Consider the following 16,300-nt stretch of genomic DNA (forward strand, 5'->3'; position numbering starts at 1 on the left):
AAAACTCACCAGTGGGAACCAAAATTGGGCCGGTATTCTCAGGCAGTGCGATATCCTCTTGCTTGCTTAGAAGCTGCACGCGAACCTGTCTTTGAGCAGCCTGCGACGAGGCCGCAGCGGAACCCTGACCCCCATTCATTTTGAAGATGTGTAGCAATCGAAAGGGAATTTTAGGCGGCGTGGTCTACTGGATGCGCCGTGGAAGAAAAACTGCGACGGGCAACGGAAAAAAAAAATACGGTGACCGAAGCGGCCACTTGTGCAAAGCGCGGAGATTCCCCGCAGCTCTTGGATTTTGATCTTTCGGTTTGTCTCCTTGGAATATCAATTGAATCGTTGTTTATTTATGTTCTGCAGCAGACATGTACTAATGATGATCTATATACATCGCTCACATAATGGTTCCATGGTTTCGAGAGATTCGTCGAATTTCCGCAATCGCTTTCCGCCGGTAGTCAGATTCAGCGAACAGAGCTTCGATGAGATCCACGACCTCCTCGGGCGAGAATTCTAGACGCAGTTCGCCTTCTAGCCAGAGGAACTTGATATCCGCCAAAGAGCTCTCCAGGATGTTGATCAAGTACTGGAATTTCAGCCAATTGCGTACATAAACAGCCGTCATGGGTACACGTTCCGTGTTCTCAGAGGTCTCTGGGATGAACAGATCTTCCAGTTTCGAGACTTGATTGCAGAACGACACAAGCCGTTCCGACTGGGCTGCTGATATATCGCCCAAGTCTTCAATCTCGATGATGATTTTGTTGATGACAGTCGAGACCAAGGACCCGACCGATTGGAGAAGCGCCGAGTGTGACAGGATTGGTTGCCATTCTTTGTGAACATCGCGGATTCTGTCAACCGTCGCGCTGACTGCATTCTCACATTCTCCTAGGAAAGGCTGCTCCGAGCATTGGCTGAAGCCTTGCGCACCATCGAGTAGGTCAGTCACAATGGTGCGCTGAGTCTGCATCTCCTTGCTGTAAGCCAATTTGCCAAATCGTTCAAGAGCTTCAATATCCGCCTGAAGTCTGGAGAGCTGATGTTCTTCCGCAATACGACGAACTTGATCCGCCAGGTATAGACTGTCATTGTATAGATACATCTGCCCGGAACTAAGCTTAAGCCCGTAGAAAGAGGTCGCTGTAGCTTTGAACATGGCGAGGATTAATGTTGGAAGAGCAAGAAGACCGGCCCCGGAGGAAACGACGCGCGAATTGGAGTGCCTGACATAAGATTAGCACTGAATTTCGGGACAGGGAGTAGATTACATACGCTGGATGCGTTATGGCATCAGAGTCCATCACTTGCTGCCGGATAATTCTAAGGATAGCTTCAGGAATATCTGTTACAGTATAGCGCTCCGTCAAGGTGACCTCTCGCGGAGACGCGTGACGTGCTGTGTCCTTTCCATTGACCGAGTTTGCCTTGACCGAATTCTTGGACTGAGAAGTGTCGACGGCGGTTTCTTCATCTTCGTCGCCCCAGCCCCAGGCATCGCCATCCTCATCGTCGCCATCGGCAGCGGCAGCGGATGCACTAGGCGCTGTTTCAGGAGAATCGTTTGAATCATCGTCCAGACCCCAGGCACTGACGTCCTCTTCGTCTTCCTTCTCTTCAGCGGGTGTCTCTTTGGAATCATCTCCCATATCGTCGTCCCAGCTGGCATCCCAGTCATCGGAAGTACTAGTCTTTTCCAGCAGAGCCTCATCTGTGGCAGAGACCTTCTCTATTTCGACCCTCTCCACTTGCTTCGTGCTACCCTCACTGCCAGCGAGAACCTTGCGAACCTGGTCTAATGAGTCAACTCGTCGTCTCGTCAGCCAGAGTCGGGGTGCCTGGTTGACCCAAGAGACAAGCTCTTCTTGACCATGCCAACCAAAATTTTGGATGGTGTTAGTAAATCCAAGAACGGCGTCCAGGGTACCCTCGAATTCACCCAGGCCTACGAGCTCCGTAGGGATCGCTGATGAGAGCCACGAGGCGATAATCTTTGATGAAAGAATTGGAATAAATGTTTCCGAAAGTGAATCCAGGATCGATGAATGAAGATGTTGGCGAAGGAACCCTAAGACCGTGACTATGCGTTCCAGGAGCTCGGAAACAGAAACCTTCGATAGTTGCGGCTCAACCCGAAGTGAGGTTCCCTCGATGTGCACGCCGCGGCTGTGCCCATCAACTGTAGGTAGTAGTATCGGTTCGATTACTGCAGAGATAAGGTCCTTTTGGAATTTGCCCTTGGCTGGGGCCAGCATCTCCAATCGAACCAGCGCTGTAACAGTTTCCTCCAGTCGCTCTACGCAGCGTTAGCAGTGATACTGCCAGAAGAAGAGCCCAGGGGGCCTCTCACCAGTGTTATCCGGAAGGACGAGTTTCGCTTCTCTTTCGTCAATGTTTAGCTGGTCGTTCCAGCGAGAGCGGAGGCACTCGACAATTTCGCCCCGTAGATCGTTGACATTCTCTGATAAGATGACGAGAACGGTTGTATTGGCGAATAAATTGTCCTTCTTGATGGCTTGTTCTGTCGACTCCAAGATATCAATTGCGCCAGTGACTTGGTCCTCTTGAAGAAGGGCCCGTCCGGCGTCCAGCTGCTGACTGAGTCTCTGTACTTCCTCCAACGTGTCTGTTACAGCCTGGTTGAAAGCAATCTCAGTTTCCATCAACCCAACCTTTGCAGCAGCATCTTCGACCTTCGCTTGCAGGGGATTTGTGTTCTCATGCTGTGCGACTATTTCTCGTGCAGTAACCCTAGAGCGCTCGATATCTGCGTGCAATTGCTTTGCTTGCGAGATCCACCCGTCGGCGTCAAAGTCGTTTTCCCGACTCAATGAGCTAATCTCAGCCTGCGTGGGAGGAAGAGTGTCAGCATCTTTCCAGCGACATGCGCTGTTTCGCAACGGCAATCTGGCCCGGGGATGGGTGAGGGGTCTTGAAGAGTATGAACACTCACCTCCACTTGCGCTCTGGCCTTAGACAGAAGTTCCAACTCTTTGGATAGAGCAGATACGGGGAATTCCGCGGCGACCACCTTCTCCGATTCTGGGTACTTCCCCTCGGTGACGAAATCCAACACCGATTGGCATATCTCTTGCTCCGAAGTGTTGGCCATGATGAACGACTATCGCACGTCAACCTTTGTAACCCAGTCGACTGAGAGCAAAGCAGACTCGAATACCCGAGACAGCAAATGCCTGACCACTTTCTTGACGGGTGTACAAGCGATGTTATCGACAAGCTGTCAACACCATGTGACTTCACCGCCTTCACCGCCTTGGCCCAATGCAGGCAAGCCTCCAGCAAGAAGATTGGCTCTTGCGACAACGAGGAGAAGTTACTTTCTTCCTGATTTTTGCGCCTGCCAGATTTCGTCCTGTCCTACCTGAGGACGTTGCTTGGATCCCCCCTTTATGAGAATATCTGACCGATTGCTGACCGGGCGATTCTCATTATTCCAACGACGGGACCCAGACTCCACTCCAGAACGTCGTCACGGCCTGAAGGGCTCTAAATCCCAGCAGCCCACGTTCTTGCATCATTGAGTCTTGCCTGTCAAGCAACGTCCACAGTGTTGTCTCGGCTTATTCCACGAGGCCTGACTAGGGCGCGATTTCGATCCCTGTGAGTTCCCGCCAGTCCTGTTTCCAATACAAAGAGAGAAAAGAAAGGAAGAAAGAAAAAAAAAAAATTAGAACTGCCCCTCCTAAAACCCCTCCAAAACCTCCGGCATGCCACTCCCAGACCACTCCGGTGTTATTGCTTGGGAACTTACCAAATGTACACTTATTAAACAAACATATGACTCGCATGATTTACATCATTTCCTCCTTCAGCTAGTATCCGGTTCTTTTTCTATGTTCTCTCGGAACGCTCGTGTACCTGATCAGTGTTACTGACCATCGCCCAGACCATTGTTTAAGGAAGCGACTACGAGATCCGGGGGGGAAGAACGGCTCCGGAGATCCTCAAGATCGTTATTCACCATGTCGCCTAGTCACAAGAGTCATTTCAAACTACTTCAAAAGTTCAATCCCGAATATTCGCCGAGCGAGTTTGTTCAGTATGAATCCGAGAGAACTGGCATGCGGGTCGTGGTCATTGACCAGAAGGGCCCGAAGGTAACGGGATACTTCGTCCTTGCTACCGAGATTGCCGACGACTCGGGAGCCCCTCACACCCTTGAGCATCTTTGTTTCATGGGATCTCGCAACTACAGATACAAGGGTTTTCTTGACAAGCTCGCGACGCGAGTCTACTCGAACACCAATGCGTGGACGGCGACCGACCACACAGCGTATACCCTGGACACCGCCGGCTGGGAGGGATTTGCGCAGATCCTGCCCGTATACCTGGAGCACGTCATCGCTCCTACCCTGACCGATGAAGGCTGCTATACCGAGGTGCACCACATTGATGGCACCGGAAACGATGCCGGGGTTGTGTACTCGGAGATGCAGGGTGTGCAGAACAATTCCGCCGAGCTCATTGACCTGACTGCTCGACGGTTGACTTACCCTGAGGGTGTGGGATTCCGCTACGAAACCGGCGGAATGATGGAGCAGCTTCGCGTCCTCACTGCAGAGAGGATTCGAGCATTCCATCGAGAGATGTACCAACCCAGAAACCTCTGCCTGATCATCACGGGTGAAGTAGACCACGAGAATATGCTGCAGACACTAGACAAATTTGAGGATACCATCCTGGATGTCATCCCTAGTCCCGACTCGCCCTTCAAACGCCCTTGGGTCGATTCCAAGCAGGCACCCCCGCTCGAGAAGTCTATTGTGCAGACTGTAGAGTTCCCCGAGGAAGATGAATCTTTTGGTGAAATAGAGATCCGATTTCTGGGACCGGACTGCACAGACCCCATCCAAAGTAAGCTTGCCCCTGCAATCCACCACCTACACCGACTCAATACTGACCGGTCAATCAGCTGGGGCACTCAATGTTGCTTTGCTTTACCTGGCTGGGTCGTCGGCTTCTCTCTTGGACAACATCCTCGTGGAAAAGGAGCAACTCGCTAGCGCTGTCTACTACGCCACCGAGGACCACCCTAGTCTGGAGATCCGCTTCACCCTCACGAGTGTGGAGACAGATAAGCTTGCCCAGGTGGAGAAGCGCTTTTTCGAGGTGTTGAACGATGCGATGCAGAAGGAGCTTGACATGGGATACCTTCAGGAGTGCATTGAGCGGCAGAGGCGTACTTGGAAGTTTTCCACCGAAAGCTCTGCCTCTTCGTTTGCGGAATATGTCATTTCTGACTTCCTGTTCGGAAAGCGGGATGGCTCCACTCTGCTCGACGTGGCCACCTTGAAGGAGTACGATGTGCTGGAGAAGTGGACCGAGGTCGAATGGCGCACCTTCATTAAGAAGTGGATTTCTGATGCGGCTCATGTCACCATCCTTGGCGTACCATCGTTGAAGATGTCTGACACTCTGAAAAAGGAAGAGGAAACTCGAGTGGCAGAGCAGAAAAAGCGACTCGGGGAGAAGGGGTTGGCGGAGCTGGCCGACAAGCTTGAGAAAGCCAAGGCCGAGAATGACAAGGAGATTCCCAAGGACTTGTTGGAGAATTTCAAGATCCCCGGAATCGAGTCGATCCATTTCGTGGAGACTACCACGGCTCGGTCAGGCACTGCTTTGCAAGCCGGACACCCGAAGCACAAAGTTCAACAGCTTGTGGACGCTGACGGCTCTGACATGCCCCTGTTCATCCATTTCGAGCACATCCCCAGTAGCTTCGTCCAGCTTTCTCTCCTCATCTCGGCGCAGTCCGTGCCGGTCCAACTCCGACCTCTCTTGTCCGTCTATACGGAAGCCTTCTTCAACCTGCCAGTCCAGCGTGATGGCAAGACCATCAACTTTGAACAAGTTGTGGTTGAGTTGGAGAGAGATACCGTGGGTTATTCCATGGAGGGGGCCAGAAACCTGGGCAACTCGGAAATGCTCCGCATTTCCTTCCAGGTCGAGTTGGAGAAATACAGCACAGCAATCGCCTGGCTCCAGGAGATTTCGTGGAACACTATATTCGACGTGGAGCGACTTCGCGCCATCACCAGTCGTCTCCTATCTGATGTGCCCGATTCCAAGCGTTCCGGCGACGACATGCTTGCGGCAGTGCACGTCATGGTCCACTACGCGCCTGAGTCGATCGTACGAGCTCGTAGCACCTTGGTGAAGGCACGTTATCTCAAGCGTATCAAGCGTCAGTTGGCCGAGGAACCCGAGACGGTTGTCGCACGCATGGAAGAGATTCGAAATGCTCTCTTCAAGTTCGAGAACATGAGAGTCTTAGTCATTGCCGATCTCGAGAAGATCCAGAACCCAGTGTCGGCCTGGAAATCGTTCGTTGGTCGACTGGGCGCCCATGTTCCACTTCAGCCCATCACCTCCCGCAGACCCTTGCTGAGTGAGACTGGTCAGAAATTGGGCGGACAGTCGTTTGTGGTTCCCATGCCCACGATCGACTCCTCCTTTGCCTACGCTACGGCCCGGGGTCTTGACTCGTACGATGACCCCAGGCTCCCGGCGCTGCTGGTGGCAATTGCCTACATGAACGCGGTCGAGGGCCCTCTTTGGGTGGCGGTTCGCGGTACCGGTCTGGCATACGGCACCAACTTTGCCTACAACATCGACACCGGCTTTGTTAACTTTGACGTGTACCGATCGCCCAATGCGCACAAGGCATTCGAGTCGAGCAAGCAGATTGTCAAGGACCATCTCTCCGGCGCCATGCCGTTCGATCCCCTGATGCTGGAGGGCGCGATCAGCAGCATCGTGGTTAGCTTTGCCAACGAGCAGGCGACCATCGCCGGTGCGGCCCAGGGCAGTTTCATTCGCCAGGTTATCCGCAAGCTCCCGACCGACTACAAGGAGAAGATGCTGAAGCAAGTGCGGGACATCGGCGTCGAGGATGTCAAGAAGGCCCTGAAGGACATCATTCTGCCTGTGTTCGCCCCGGCCACGGCCAACATTGTGATCACCTGCACGACCATGCTTGAGACGGTACGTTTTGTCTTCCTAAGTTGAGCTTCTGTTCAATACTAACTCTCTATCTTAGACCATCAAGGAAGGCCTTGAAGCCTCCGGATTCACACCTAAGGTGCAAGCCCTTAAGGAATTCGAGGACGACTACGGTCTGAAGGTTGGCGACGACGATGAAGAGTCCGACGACGATGACGACGAATATGAAACCGGATCCGAAGAAGATGACGATGACGATGACTCCGAAGATGATGAGTGATGCTTTAATAGTAATAACGAATTAGGCTGGTTACCACGGGAAACGGATGGACGGTGCTCGGAAGGAATACACTTATCACTATCACGTAGCATTAAGACCTAGATCAAAGAGACCAGGGAGCGAATATGATCTCGGTAGAGAAAAAGCTGGTAGTAAATATAGATACATTTACAGTAGATAAGAACCAATCGACTGGATGTTTGACACTGGCACTTGGGCTATCCTGTAGTAGCTGTGTAGGGTTCTCTATATATGCTGGCTTCCAACTTCATACCAACTAAACGATCGTCCCAGCTACTTTACAAGAAACAATGCAATGATCAGCAGCTCTAAAAAAAAATATGTATATAGTACACGATGCTCGACCAGACCGTAGGTGCGGCAATCATGACGAATACAATATCATCATAAAACACCGCTCCCTACCTTGGTAGGTAGACAGGCCATAGGCCAAACTCAGCCTCCAATCCCACTCTCGGAGACAAATAAAAAAGAAACGAACAGCCAAACAATACTTAAACAGAAGGGCAATAAAAAAAATAAGATCCGTGACTACCCAGCAGAAGAAAGAAAGAAGGAAAGAACATTCATACCCCCAACAGCCCTCAGTTCAATTCGAAGACAAGCCAAACCGCAAAACGCAAAAAGGGCGAAGGAAGCCCAGCCCATCCATCTACCAACTCATATTCTTCCTCCCCTTAGCCCTCCGACGCATAATGATCTTCCGACCTCCGCGCGACCGCAGCCGCGCCAGGAAGCCGTGACGGCGCTTCTGCACCCGTCGTGACGGGTTGTAGGTGTCGCGCTTGACGCCGAGGGAGGCACTCGCGGAGAACGAGCGAGATTGGAGAGCGGAGGTTAGCGGAGTCGTGGCGTTGAGGGAGGGGAGCGCGGGACGGATGGAGGCAAGGCTCGGTGTTTGGGTGCGGAAGGCTGAGAGGGGGGTTGAGAGGGAGCGGAGAGGCGAGGAGATTTGCGAGGAGGAACTGGTTCGGTTAGTTTTATGGCGTTGGAAGAGGAGGGAAGGGAAAGGGTTGGAGTTGTTGTGGTCTGAAGATGTGATGTGGTGGAACATACCGGGAGAGGGTGGACGTGGAGAAGGTCCTCAGAGCGGAGGGCAAGGCCCTGCAGCGGATACAGAGCATGTTGGAGGAATTGCGAGGGGGTAGTTGTGGAGGATGGACGAGTTGTCAGGTCAGAGGGGAGAAGGGAAAGAGGAAGATGAAGATGGAGGTTGAATTGAAATGATCGAATTGGGAACTCCGCAGTGCACGGACCACGTGTCGCCTTTTTTTTTTTCTTTTTGTCTTAGAGTTTCGCGGCTGTTGAACTTTCAATCTCGGGCACAACTTATAGATCTTCAACTCGAGACCGGAGAATTGCTACGCCTCTGAATTTATTGAACACTTTTCCCCACGAATCTATTACCCCTCAAATCCGTCTCCATCGCAAGCATCATGGCCACCGCACCCTCGGCCCTCCCACCTACCACCATCCGCTCCTCCATCCCGATCACTCAATCCGCAGCGCACGACTTCCTAGCCGCGTACCTTGACCGCGCCAACACAGATCCTGCCCTGCAACCGAATTCCGGAATCAGCGAACATGGACCTGTCTCGCGCACCACCGCCGCAGCTCCCAACCTCATCCTCCACAACTTGAAGCGCGTGCAGACCGGTCTCGCCGGGGAGGTGCTGGGTCGGGATTTGAGCATCGTTGGGGAAGAGGGAACCGTGCAGCCCCCGGGGCAAGATAACGGAGACTGGCAGGACGCCAAGCAGTTCGAGCAGGAGGCGACTGGGGACGAGCAGCAGGATTCGATGGAGGTCGACGCGGTGCAACAAGAATTGAACGAAGATGAGGGCGCTGGAGGCCTCGATAAGGAAGAGAGAAAGCGCAAGAAGAAGGAGCGCAGACTTGCCGAGAAGAAGGCTAAGAACAACGCGGCATAACTGGGGTGGGCATATATTTTGCTGGGGTTGTGAATTCGCGCTTCGCTCGTTCGGCATCTGTTCTGCGATGGGACGCAGTGGATGGATGGACTGAGCGATTTGCTTCTGCTGCTAGGACTATAAAACAAGCTGTGCATATGGTATAGGCGCATTTGTCTTTTTGGGTGATTCGATATCAGGATGTATACGGAGTTCTTGTGGCTTTTTATTCGATTCTTATTGTTTATTTTATTACTCCCATCCAGCTGGGTTTTCCAACCATCTCCACGGACCCAAACGAGCCATCCATTCATTCTTATCGCCTCCAAACACCCTAACCTCTCGGAACAAACATCATACCCGAAAATAACGAAAAACAAAATAGCAAAGATTACCAGTACCTCCCCTCACAGCTCTCGGTCAGCTGCCTTAACGGGCTCCTCGCTGTCGGCCTCCTTGCTAGTGACCTTTCCACCTTCCCAGCCGAGAGCCTTAAGACGTTCCGACAGGATGGGGTGGGAGTAATGGTAGCTGGCATACATCCAGTCGGCATCCATAGTGCTCAGGTTTTGAATCTGGAGCTTGAGGAGGGACTGCGCGAGCTCCTTCGAGTATCCGAGCTTAACAGCAAAGGCATCTGTGACATCGTCAGCATATTCCGGTTGATAAGTATACGTGATAGAGCGGATGACTTACCGGCTTCAAATTCGAACTTGCGGCTGAGAATGTTCATGAGAAACTTGACCACAGCATCCATGGGTGCCAGGGCGTCGGAGAACAGGAGGAATCCAATCATGATGGGCTGTTCCTTGATAAAGCCAAAGGACTGATACAAAGACTTGTTGTTGACGAAGACCGAGAAGAGCGCGAAAATATAGAACATATGGGACTGGTTTTTAAATGTTAGCTTCTTCCTTTGCATGAGCCTGTAGTTGGCAACGTTTCGCGCAAACATACCTGAGCGATACCAAATAGCTTCGTGGTGTGGCTGAGACTCCAGTGACCGAGTTCGTGGCTAAGGACAGCCACAACCTCCTCAGGCTCACTCTTCTCGATCAAGGTATCATAGATAACGATGTGCTTCTTCCAGGGCAGTCCGTAAAAGTAGGCGTTGCTATGAGCGCTGCGCTTGCTTCCATCGATGACGTGCAGCTCCTTCAAGGGGAATTCCAGCTTCTTGGCAAGAGCTTCAACACCAGCCTTGAGGGGACCAGGCTCCAGAGGGGACAGCTTGTTGAACAACGGCAGGATAACGATCGGGTAGATAGTAATGGCGAAGACCTGGACGAACACGCCGAAGAGCCACAGGTAGTAGAAAAAGGAGTTACCAGTCTTCTGAACGATCTTGAGCACGGCGCTGATGATGGGGGTTCCCAGCACGACACCGAGCATCTGACCCTTGAGCATATCCGAAACCCACAGCTTGAAAGTCTGCTTGTTGAAACCAAATTTCTCCTCGAGAACGAACGTGTTGTAGTACGAGATCGGCAGAGACAGAACCGTGCTAATTATGTTGAACCCGAAGATGAAGAGAAGCGTTTGCGAGATTTCGCCCTGGAACCGAGAAGGGAAGTACTGTGCCAAAAGAAGACCGCTCACTCCCCAGAGCTTGGGGAGGATATCGCCATAGATAAATGCAAGATTCTGAACTTGACCGTAAAGACCAGCGACCCAGCCGAACTTGGCTTTTGCGCGACCATAAGACTAGATCAAGCATATCCTGTTAGGTGCGAATCGTCCGGCTTGGTCGAGCTACATACCTGACTGCGATCGAAGACCTCCTGGGACACCTCTTCCTTCAAAACCTGAGGAGGCTTGGTTCGTTGCAACACCTTGTATTGACGAAAGGAAAGAAGCCCCTCCAGAATGAACTGGCCCAAGGAAAAGCCCACGAGGACATTCTTCCAGGGGAAGAGGGGGCGGTCCAGCAGACGCGCCAGTTGCTATAACACGGAGTAGGGCTGAATTAGCTTGCGCTGCCATAGATGCGGAACAACTCTAGTTGAGAGTAACAGGGACAGAGGGAGCATACCTCGAGGATATACATGATGAGACACACAGCACAGTGACCAGGTACCTGGAGAAAGTGCTGAGTGGAGAGTTGGTCGGTTCTCCAAACAAAGAGGTGGAAGGGGAGGCAGTGAGACCAACTGGTAACTTGATGGATCGGACTTAGTCATCCCCCGGACTCCACTGTGCTGCATATCATGCACAGCAATTACATCTATAGGAGTGATCGGACATATCCTGGCTACTCCAGAGTAGGTACAGAAGCGACTTCTAGACCCCTTTTCCCAATGCAAAGATCATCAATTCTCCATAGCATCTCGTCGTTTCCCTATATCGTTTCTACATAGGTCCATGCCGGTCGAACAGACGAATGAACTCACAAAAAATAAAGATAAAAAAATAAACAAATGAAATAAATTTTTTCCACAAAACTGCGTCGTAACACACGTCAAAAGGAGTAGTTGTCTACTCCGTCCATGTTAACTCATCCTCCAAATCCATCTCTCACCACCTGCTGGGACAGGGGGTTCCGGGGCCCTCTTGGGAATCTTTGCATTGGGGCCACGATGGTGGATTGAAGCCTCCAGCAGGTGAATGAGACAGACTCAGGATATCCTGCGTTCTCTATTCATGGGTAATCCGACGCCCCCTTTCATGACCGTAATAAAAAAACCTTTTTTTCCCTTTCGAGCTTTGACCGCCCGGTATTGCTGTTAGAGACCAGGAGTCCAACAGCCTTCGGAATCCTCCATCTCTCTCAACCATGGCCCGGCCGGACTGAGCCGAGTGTACAATCAATCAACAATAAGACGAGAAAAGAGAATTCGTTTAGTTCAGGATAGGCTCGAGGGTGTTACCGCTGGGCACAGATGTTAGAATACCACTCTTGTAAGGGAAAAATGGAAGAGGAACATGGGGAAGTAACTTACGCAACGATGTTGGCCCATCCAATCAGACGCCAGTGCTTGTCGATTCTCCGACTGATGGCAATCTTCTCTCCCACCTCGGTACAGGCAGGGCTGGTCAAGCTGAGCTTAGCCGCATCGGCCTTGACACCAAGCACCTTGGCACCGGTAGCCGTAGAACCGATGTTAACCATAAGAACCTCGTTCTTGCTGAGCTTGGCAACCTTGGCCTGCTTGCCGTCGGAGGTCTTGACACCCAGGAGGCGGCGGAGCAAGAAGTAGTTAACTTCAATCTCAGTGTAGATGGCAGGCAGACGTCCACGGTGACCCAGGACGAAACCGACAAGACGATCAGCACGGCACAGAGTGGGATCCACACGCGTACCAACACCGATCAAACCACCGGGGACGGCGAACTTCAGGTCGTTGTGCTCGGCGAACAGGGAGACGACCCGGGAGAAGATGGGACGGCACTGGATCTTGCCATTCTCGTCCTTGGTGACGAGACCGGGACGGATCTCGATTTCGTCGTTCAACTTGAGCACACCAGTCAGGATGGAACCACCAGCAACACCACCCTTCAGCTCCTCGATCTCGGCACCGGGCTTGTTCACATCGAAGGAACGGATGACCATCATATGGGGCGAAGCGGTGAAATCACGCATGGGGACGGGGATGTGGGAGACGAGGTACTCGTTGACAGCGTCGATGTTGTACTTCAGCTGCGCGGAGATGGGAATGATGGGGGAGCCATCGGCAACGGTACCACGGATAAACTTCAGAATCGACTGGTAGTGTTGCAGAGCACCGTCTTCCCTCATCAGATCCACCTTGTTCTGCAGGATGATGATGTGGCTGAGTTTCATGATTTCGATGGCCGCCAAATGCTCCGACGTCTGGGGCTGGGGGCACGTTTCGTTTCCGGCGATCAACAGAAGGGCAGCATCCATGACGGCGGCACCTGACAGCATAGTACTCATGAGAATATCGTGACCGGGGCAGTCGACGAAACTGGATAGAAAAACAAGAGCAGTCAGTCTCCAACACCCCTCCAAGCCCTGCCTATGGCAACGAAAATCACTTACGAAACGTGTCTCAACAGGCGGTACCGGCCTGCGCAACCGGGCCGCTCACACGGCGGGTCAATCTCCTTCTCACTCTTGAAACTCTTGAAGCATGTCGGCCGAGGGCACTCGGCATTGTCACACTTGTAGATCTTCGCGTTGGCATAACCCAGCTTGATCGTGATATTCCGCTCCAGCTCGTTCTTGAATCGGACGGTCTGCACCTCGGAGATAGCCTTCACCACCGTGGATTTCCCGTGAGCGACGTGGCCGATGGTACCAATGTTGATGGTGGCCTGGCGCGCGATAATTTCAGGCGACAAAGGAGTCAGCGTCGACAGGTCGAGGGTCTCCGGGTCGGGCTGTTCGGGCAGCTCGGGGCGCTTCTGTTGAGCAAGAGGGGGGATAGAGCCCGATTTCTTCAACGCAGACTTGGACGGCTTTCCGTCAAGGGGCTCCTGCTCTTCGATGTCATCATGACCGTTCGCATCCAGCATGGGGGATCCGGGCTGGGACTCCTCATCGGAGAAATCGCCGTTGGTAGCCATGATTGCGATAGGATATCCAGAAACAGCGACAGGGAGAATTAAGGTAGGGAGGAGGGAGAGAGTGACGGTGTCGGAGTCACTGCCGTAGCGTAATTAATGGGGGGGAGGGGGTGTGGATGAAAATTGCTGGAGGAGGCGATCTGATACTTCGGTATGGCCTTTGGGCTTGGGTTTGGCCGGTCAGTGGGGTTCTCTCTCTGATTTGTGCAGTGGAGTGCGTGCGGGCGGTGGACGCCGCCTTTTTTTTTTTTTTTTTTTCTGCCGATTTACATGCTAGGATCTGACTCATGGAAGGAATCATGTTATTTGATTGGGATGATATAGATTTAATGATGATAGAGATTCTGAATATTATTGGGAAGACTCTTATACGGTTCTTCTTAAATCAACCTACGGTCTATTATGGTTCTGGTTTCCTGTCCAGGTATATTCTGCCTCAGGCCACCACATTCCCTCGGATGACTCATCCGGACAATGGACTACAATGGACACAATGTGAACATTCACAGTTGCTAGCAGGGAAGGGAATTCTGACATAGTATGGAATAATTACAATTTGTTTTGTTTAGCAGAGCGTGCACATAATCGTACACATACTCCCATCATGTGAAACCTAGGGTATACATATCTAAGCAATCATCCAAGGCTGGGGCCCTTATTCTTCGTCACTTTCTTCACTCTCCGAGTCATCGTCGCTTTCCTCTTCCTCCTCAGAATCATCTTCAGGCACTTGAAGTGTCGACGGATCCTCGGGAGGCAACATGACAAACGCTGTCAAGCAGGTGATACGATTGTCCGTCTTCACCTCGCTCAAGAACTTTCCAACCTGCGCGACTGTAGAGCTCTTCTCGTCCTCCTTCTTGGATTTCTTTGAGCTCTTCTTGTTCATCTTCTTTCCAACGAGCTCTTCCCCGCGGAGCAACCAAACGCGGACGATTCCTTCACTGTTTCCGGTCACTACAAGGAAATCATCCTTGGGCAGCGATGGTTGGTCTCGGAGACTGAGAATCTCAAAGTCCTTGACTCTCCCCGAGAAGCCGTTGGCTCGTCCACCAAGTTGAGCGACAGACTCGGCAAGCGGAATCGAGCAGTCAGGGTCGTTCTCGGCGGGCTGTGTTTTCTTGGTGGAGTAGAAGGTAACCCTCCCATCTTCGGTCGAGACGGCGAGCAGCTCTTCACTGTCCTCGACCGATGGATCAAGAGGAACATACTTGATCTGATGGAGTTTACTCCGAGGGCTGGGCATAACCCTGCAGACCGGGATCGAATCCTGGCAAGAACGGTCAGACTTTGAATGATGACAATTAGGGTTAAGGGGGGGAGGACAAGGTGACATACTATGCCGAAGACGATAGCACCCCATTCAAACACGACGGCAAACTCATCGCCCTTGGTGTTCCAAACAATCTTCCTTCCCTCTCCGGTACTCCATTTACCTTCCTTGACACCCTGTAGCATCTCCCGGGTGAAGTTCAACACACCTGCCTTCTTTCCCGTCACCAAGTTCCAAAGTCGCATACATTTTTCTCCCTTTCCAACACTCAGCATCAGCTTCATACTCGGATGCACGGCGAAGTCATTGACACCCGAAGGCGAGCCTCCGGGCGGAGCAGTGTCCCCACTGGGCCTTCCTTGCACCTTGGGATGGGGCGCCTTGATGGTAGACACCACGGTAAAGTCACGAGTCTTGGCGATGGAGATGGTGTTGTCCTCGGAAGCAGTCAAAAGCTTCGAGCGAGAGGGGAAATACAAGGCAGATATGCTGGCCGAGTGATGGACAAGCGACCCCAATTCCCGATTCTTAGGGTTCTCGAGGATCTTGTTACCGCTGAGCGTTGGGATTGAGGGAAACTGGTCGTTCACCGCGGGAGGGGCCATGGATAGAGAGTAAAGGTTAATGCGCTCATCGGTTCCACCAGTCGCTAAAGTGACCCTCTGCACCTCGTCGGTGGATTCCGTCTTCGACAGAGGAGACAAGGCCAGGCATCGGATGGCGGACGAATGAGCCTCGAAGAGGAACGTATCCGTGAATTGTATCGGTTTGGCGGCAGAGTCTTTCGATTCCGTAGACAAAAAGCAATCGGACGAGACTCCAGCCGTGAAGCCATGCAGGATTCGATCATAGGAACCCGTGATGATTTGCAGCGTGAGCGCCGAAGTATCTGCCGTCGAGGATGCGGAAGCTTTTGGAGTGGCAGTGGCGGACTTGACGGCTTTGGATGGTTGAGCTGAAGCCCGAGGCTCCTTGGTGGTTTCCTCTCTCTTGCGCTTAGCCATGACGACGTTTGAGTCAATATAGTGGTATTCTTGTTTTCAGGATGGAGATTGAGAAAGTCGATACTATCGGAGCGGGCCATATATCCCAAGGCGGGCAATCTTTTTTTTTTTCTGCCCGACGTTTACCGCGCTAACTGGGCGGTGAGCATATCCTCCCAGAGAATGTTCTGCCTAAGGCATTCAAAGACCATAACAACGGAACTTCTCGAAAAAAGCGAGAAAAATTGCGTCGGAACCAAAAAGATCAACTCCGGGCGCATCCTGTGGCTGCCTCAGGCGAGCAATCCTGCCGCAGCCAACATACCAAGTAACGACCTGACGGAGT

The 16,300-nt window shown here is 52.2% G+C and overlaps 7 protein-coding genes across 7 annotated transcripts; 2 read left to right on the plus strand and 5 right to left on the minus strand.

The window, feature by feature from the left end:
- Nucleotides 1-391: 391 nt before the first annotated feature.
- On the minus strand, nt 392-3,109 carry YTM1_2 (uncharacterized protein; the record flags this gene model as incomplete). The annotated part of the gene is made up of 4 exons (XM_046088077.1): nt 392-1,223; nt 1,273-2,293; nt 2,348-2,843; nt 2,951-3,109. The coding sequence occupies 4 exons, from the start codon at nt 3,107-3,109 to the stop codon at nt 392-394; spliced, it is 2,508 nt and encodes an 835-aa protein (XP_045944045.1).
- Nucleotides 3,110-3,334: 225 nt separating this feature from the next.
- On the plus strand, nt 3,335-7,423 carry LDX57_006378 (putative zinc metalloprotease). The gene is made up of 4 exons (XM_046088078.1): nt 3,335-3,618; nt 3,905-4,872; nt 4,931-7,002; nt 7,058-7,423. Exons 2-4 carry the CDS (start codon nt 3,981-3,983, stop codon nt 7,238-7,240), a joined length of 3,147 nt encoding a protein of 1,048 aa, XP_045944046.1. The 5' UTR covers nt 3,335-3,618; nt 3,905-3,980; the 3' UTR covers nt 7,241-7,423.
- Nucleotides 7,424-7,913: 490 nt separating this feature from the next.
- Nucleotides 7,914-8,385, minus strand: LDX57_006379 (mitochondrial 54S ribosomal protein bL34m; the record flags this gene model as incomplete). The annotated part of the gene is made up of 2 exons (XM_046088079.1): nt 7,914-8,226; nt 8,318-8,385. The coding sequence occupies 2 exons, from the start codon at nt 8,383-8,385 to the stop codon at nt 7,914-7,916; spliced, it is 381 nt and encodes a 126-aa protein (XP_045944047.1).
- A 312-nt stretch (nt 8,386-8,697) lies between these two features.
- Nucleotides 8,698-9,192, plus strand: LDX57_006380 (uncharacterized protein; the record flags this gene model as incomplete). Its single annotated transcript, XM_046088080.1, has 1 exon — nt 8,698-9,192. One exon carries the CDS (start codon nt 8,698-8,700, stop codon nt 9,190-9,192), a length of 495 nt encoding a protein of 164 aa, XP_045944048.1.
- A 386-nt stretch (nt 9,193-9,578) lies between these two features.
- Nucleotides 9,579-11,218, minus strand: STE24 (zinc metalloprotease; the record flags this gene model as incomplete). Its single annotated transcript, XM_046088081.1, has 5 exons — nt 9,579-9,808; nt 9,868-10,060; nt 10,129-10,875; nt 10,932-11,114; nt 11,204-11,218. 5 exons carry the CDS (start codon nt 11,216-11,218, stop codon nt 9,579-9,581), a joined length of 1,368 nt encoding a protein of 455 aa, XP_045944049.1.
- Nucleotides 11,219-12,009: 791 nt separating this feature from the next.
- Nucleotides 12,010-13,698, minus strand: GCD11 (translation initiation factor eIF2 subunit gamma; the record flags this gene model as incomplete). The annotated part of the gene is made up of 3 exons (XM_046088082.1): nt 12,010-12,040; nt 12,111-13,097; nt 13,172-13,698. The coding sequence occupies 3 exons, from the start codon at nt 13,696-13,698 to the stop codon at nt 12,010-12,012; spliced, it is 1,545 nt and encodes a 514-aa protein (XP_045944050.1).
- A 655-nt stretch (nt 13,699-14,353) lies between these two features.
- MAK11 (putative 60S ribosome biogenesis protein Mak11) lies at nt 14,354-15,975 on the minus strand (the record flags this gene model as incomplete). Its single annotated transcript, XM_046088083.1, has 2 exons — nt 14,354-14,968; nt 15,037-15,975. The coding sequence occupies 2 exons, from the start codon at nt 15,973-15,975 to the stop codon at nt 14,354-14,356; spliced, it is 1,554 nt and encodes a 517-aa protein (XP_045944051.1).
- Between the last annotated feature and the right edge of the window lie 325 nt (nt 15,976-16,300).

The sequence above is a fragment of the Aspergillus melleus genome, assembly GCF_016097325.1.
Source record: "Aspergillus melleus strain CBS 546.65 chromosome Unknown contig3, whole genome shotgun sequence".
NCBI classification, from domain to species: Eukaryota; Fungi; Ascomycota; class Eurotiomycetes; order Eurotiales; family Aspergillaceae; genus Aspergillus; species Aspergillus melleus.

Coding starts and splice junctions, on each gene's coding strand:
- LDX57_006378 (XM_046088078.1), top strand. CDS start 3,981: ATGTCGCCTAGTCACAAGAGTCATTTCAAACTACTTCAAAAGTTCAAT. Junction 4,873..4,930: donor CTGCACAGACCCCATCCAAA/GTAAGCTTGCCC, acceptor CCGGTCAATCAG/CTGGGGCACTCAATGTTGCT. Junction 7,003..7,057: donor GCACGACCATGCTTGAGACG/GTACGTTTTGTC, acceptor TCTCTATCTTAG/ACCATCAAGGAAGGCCTTGA.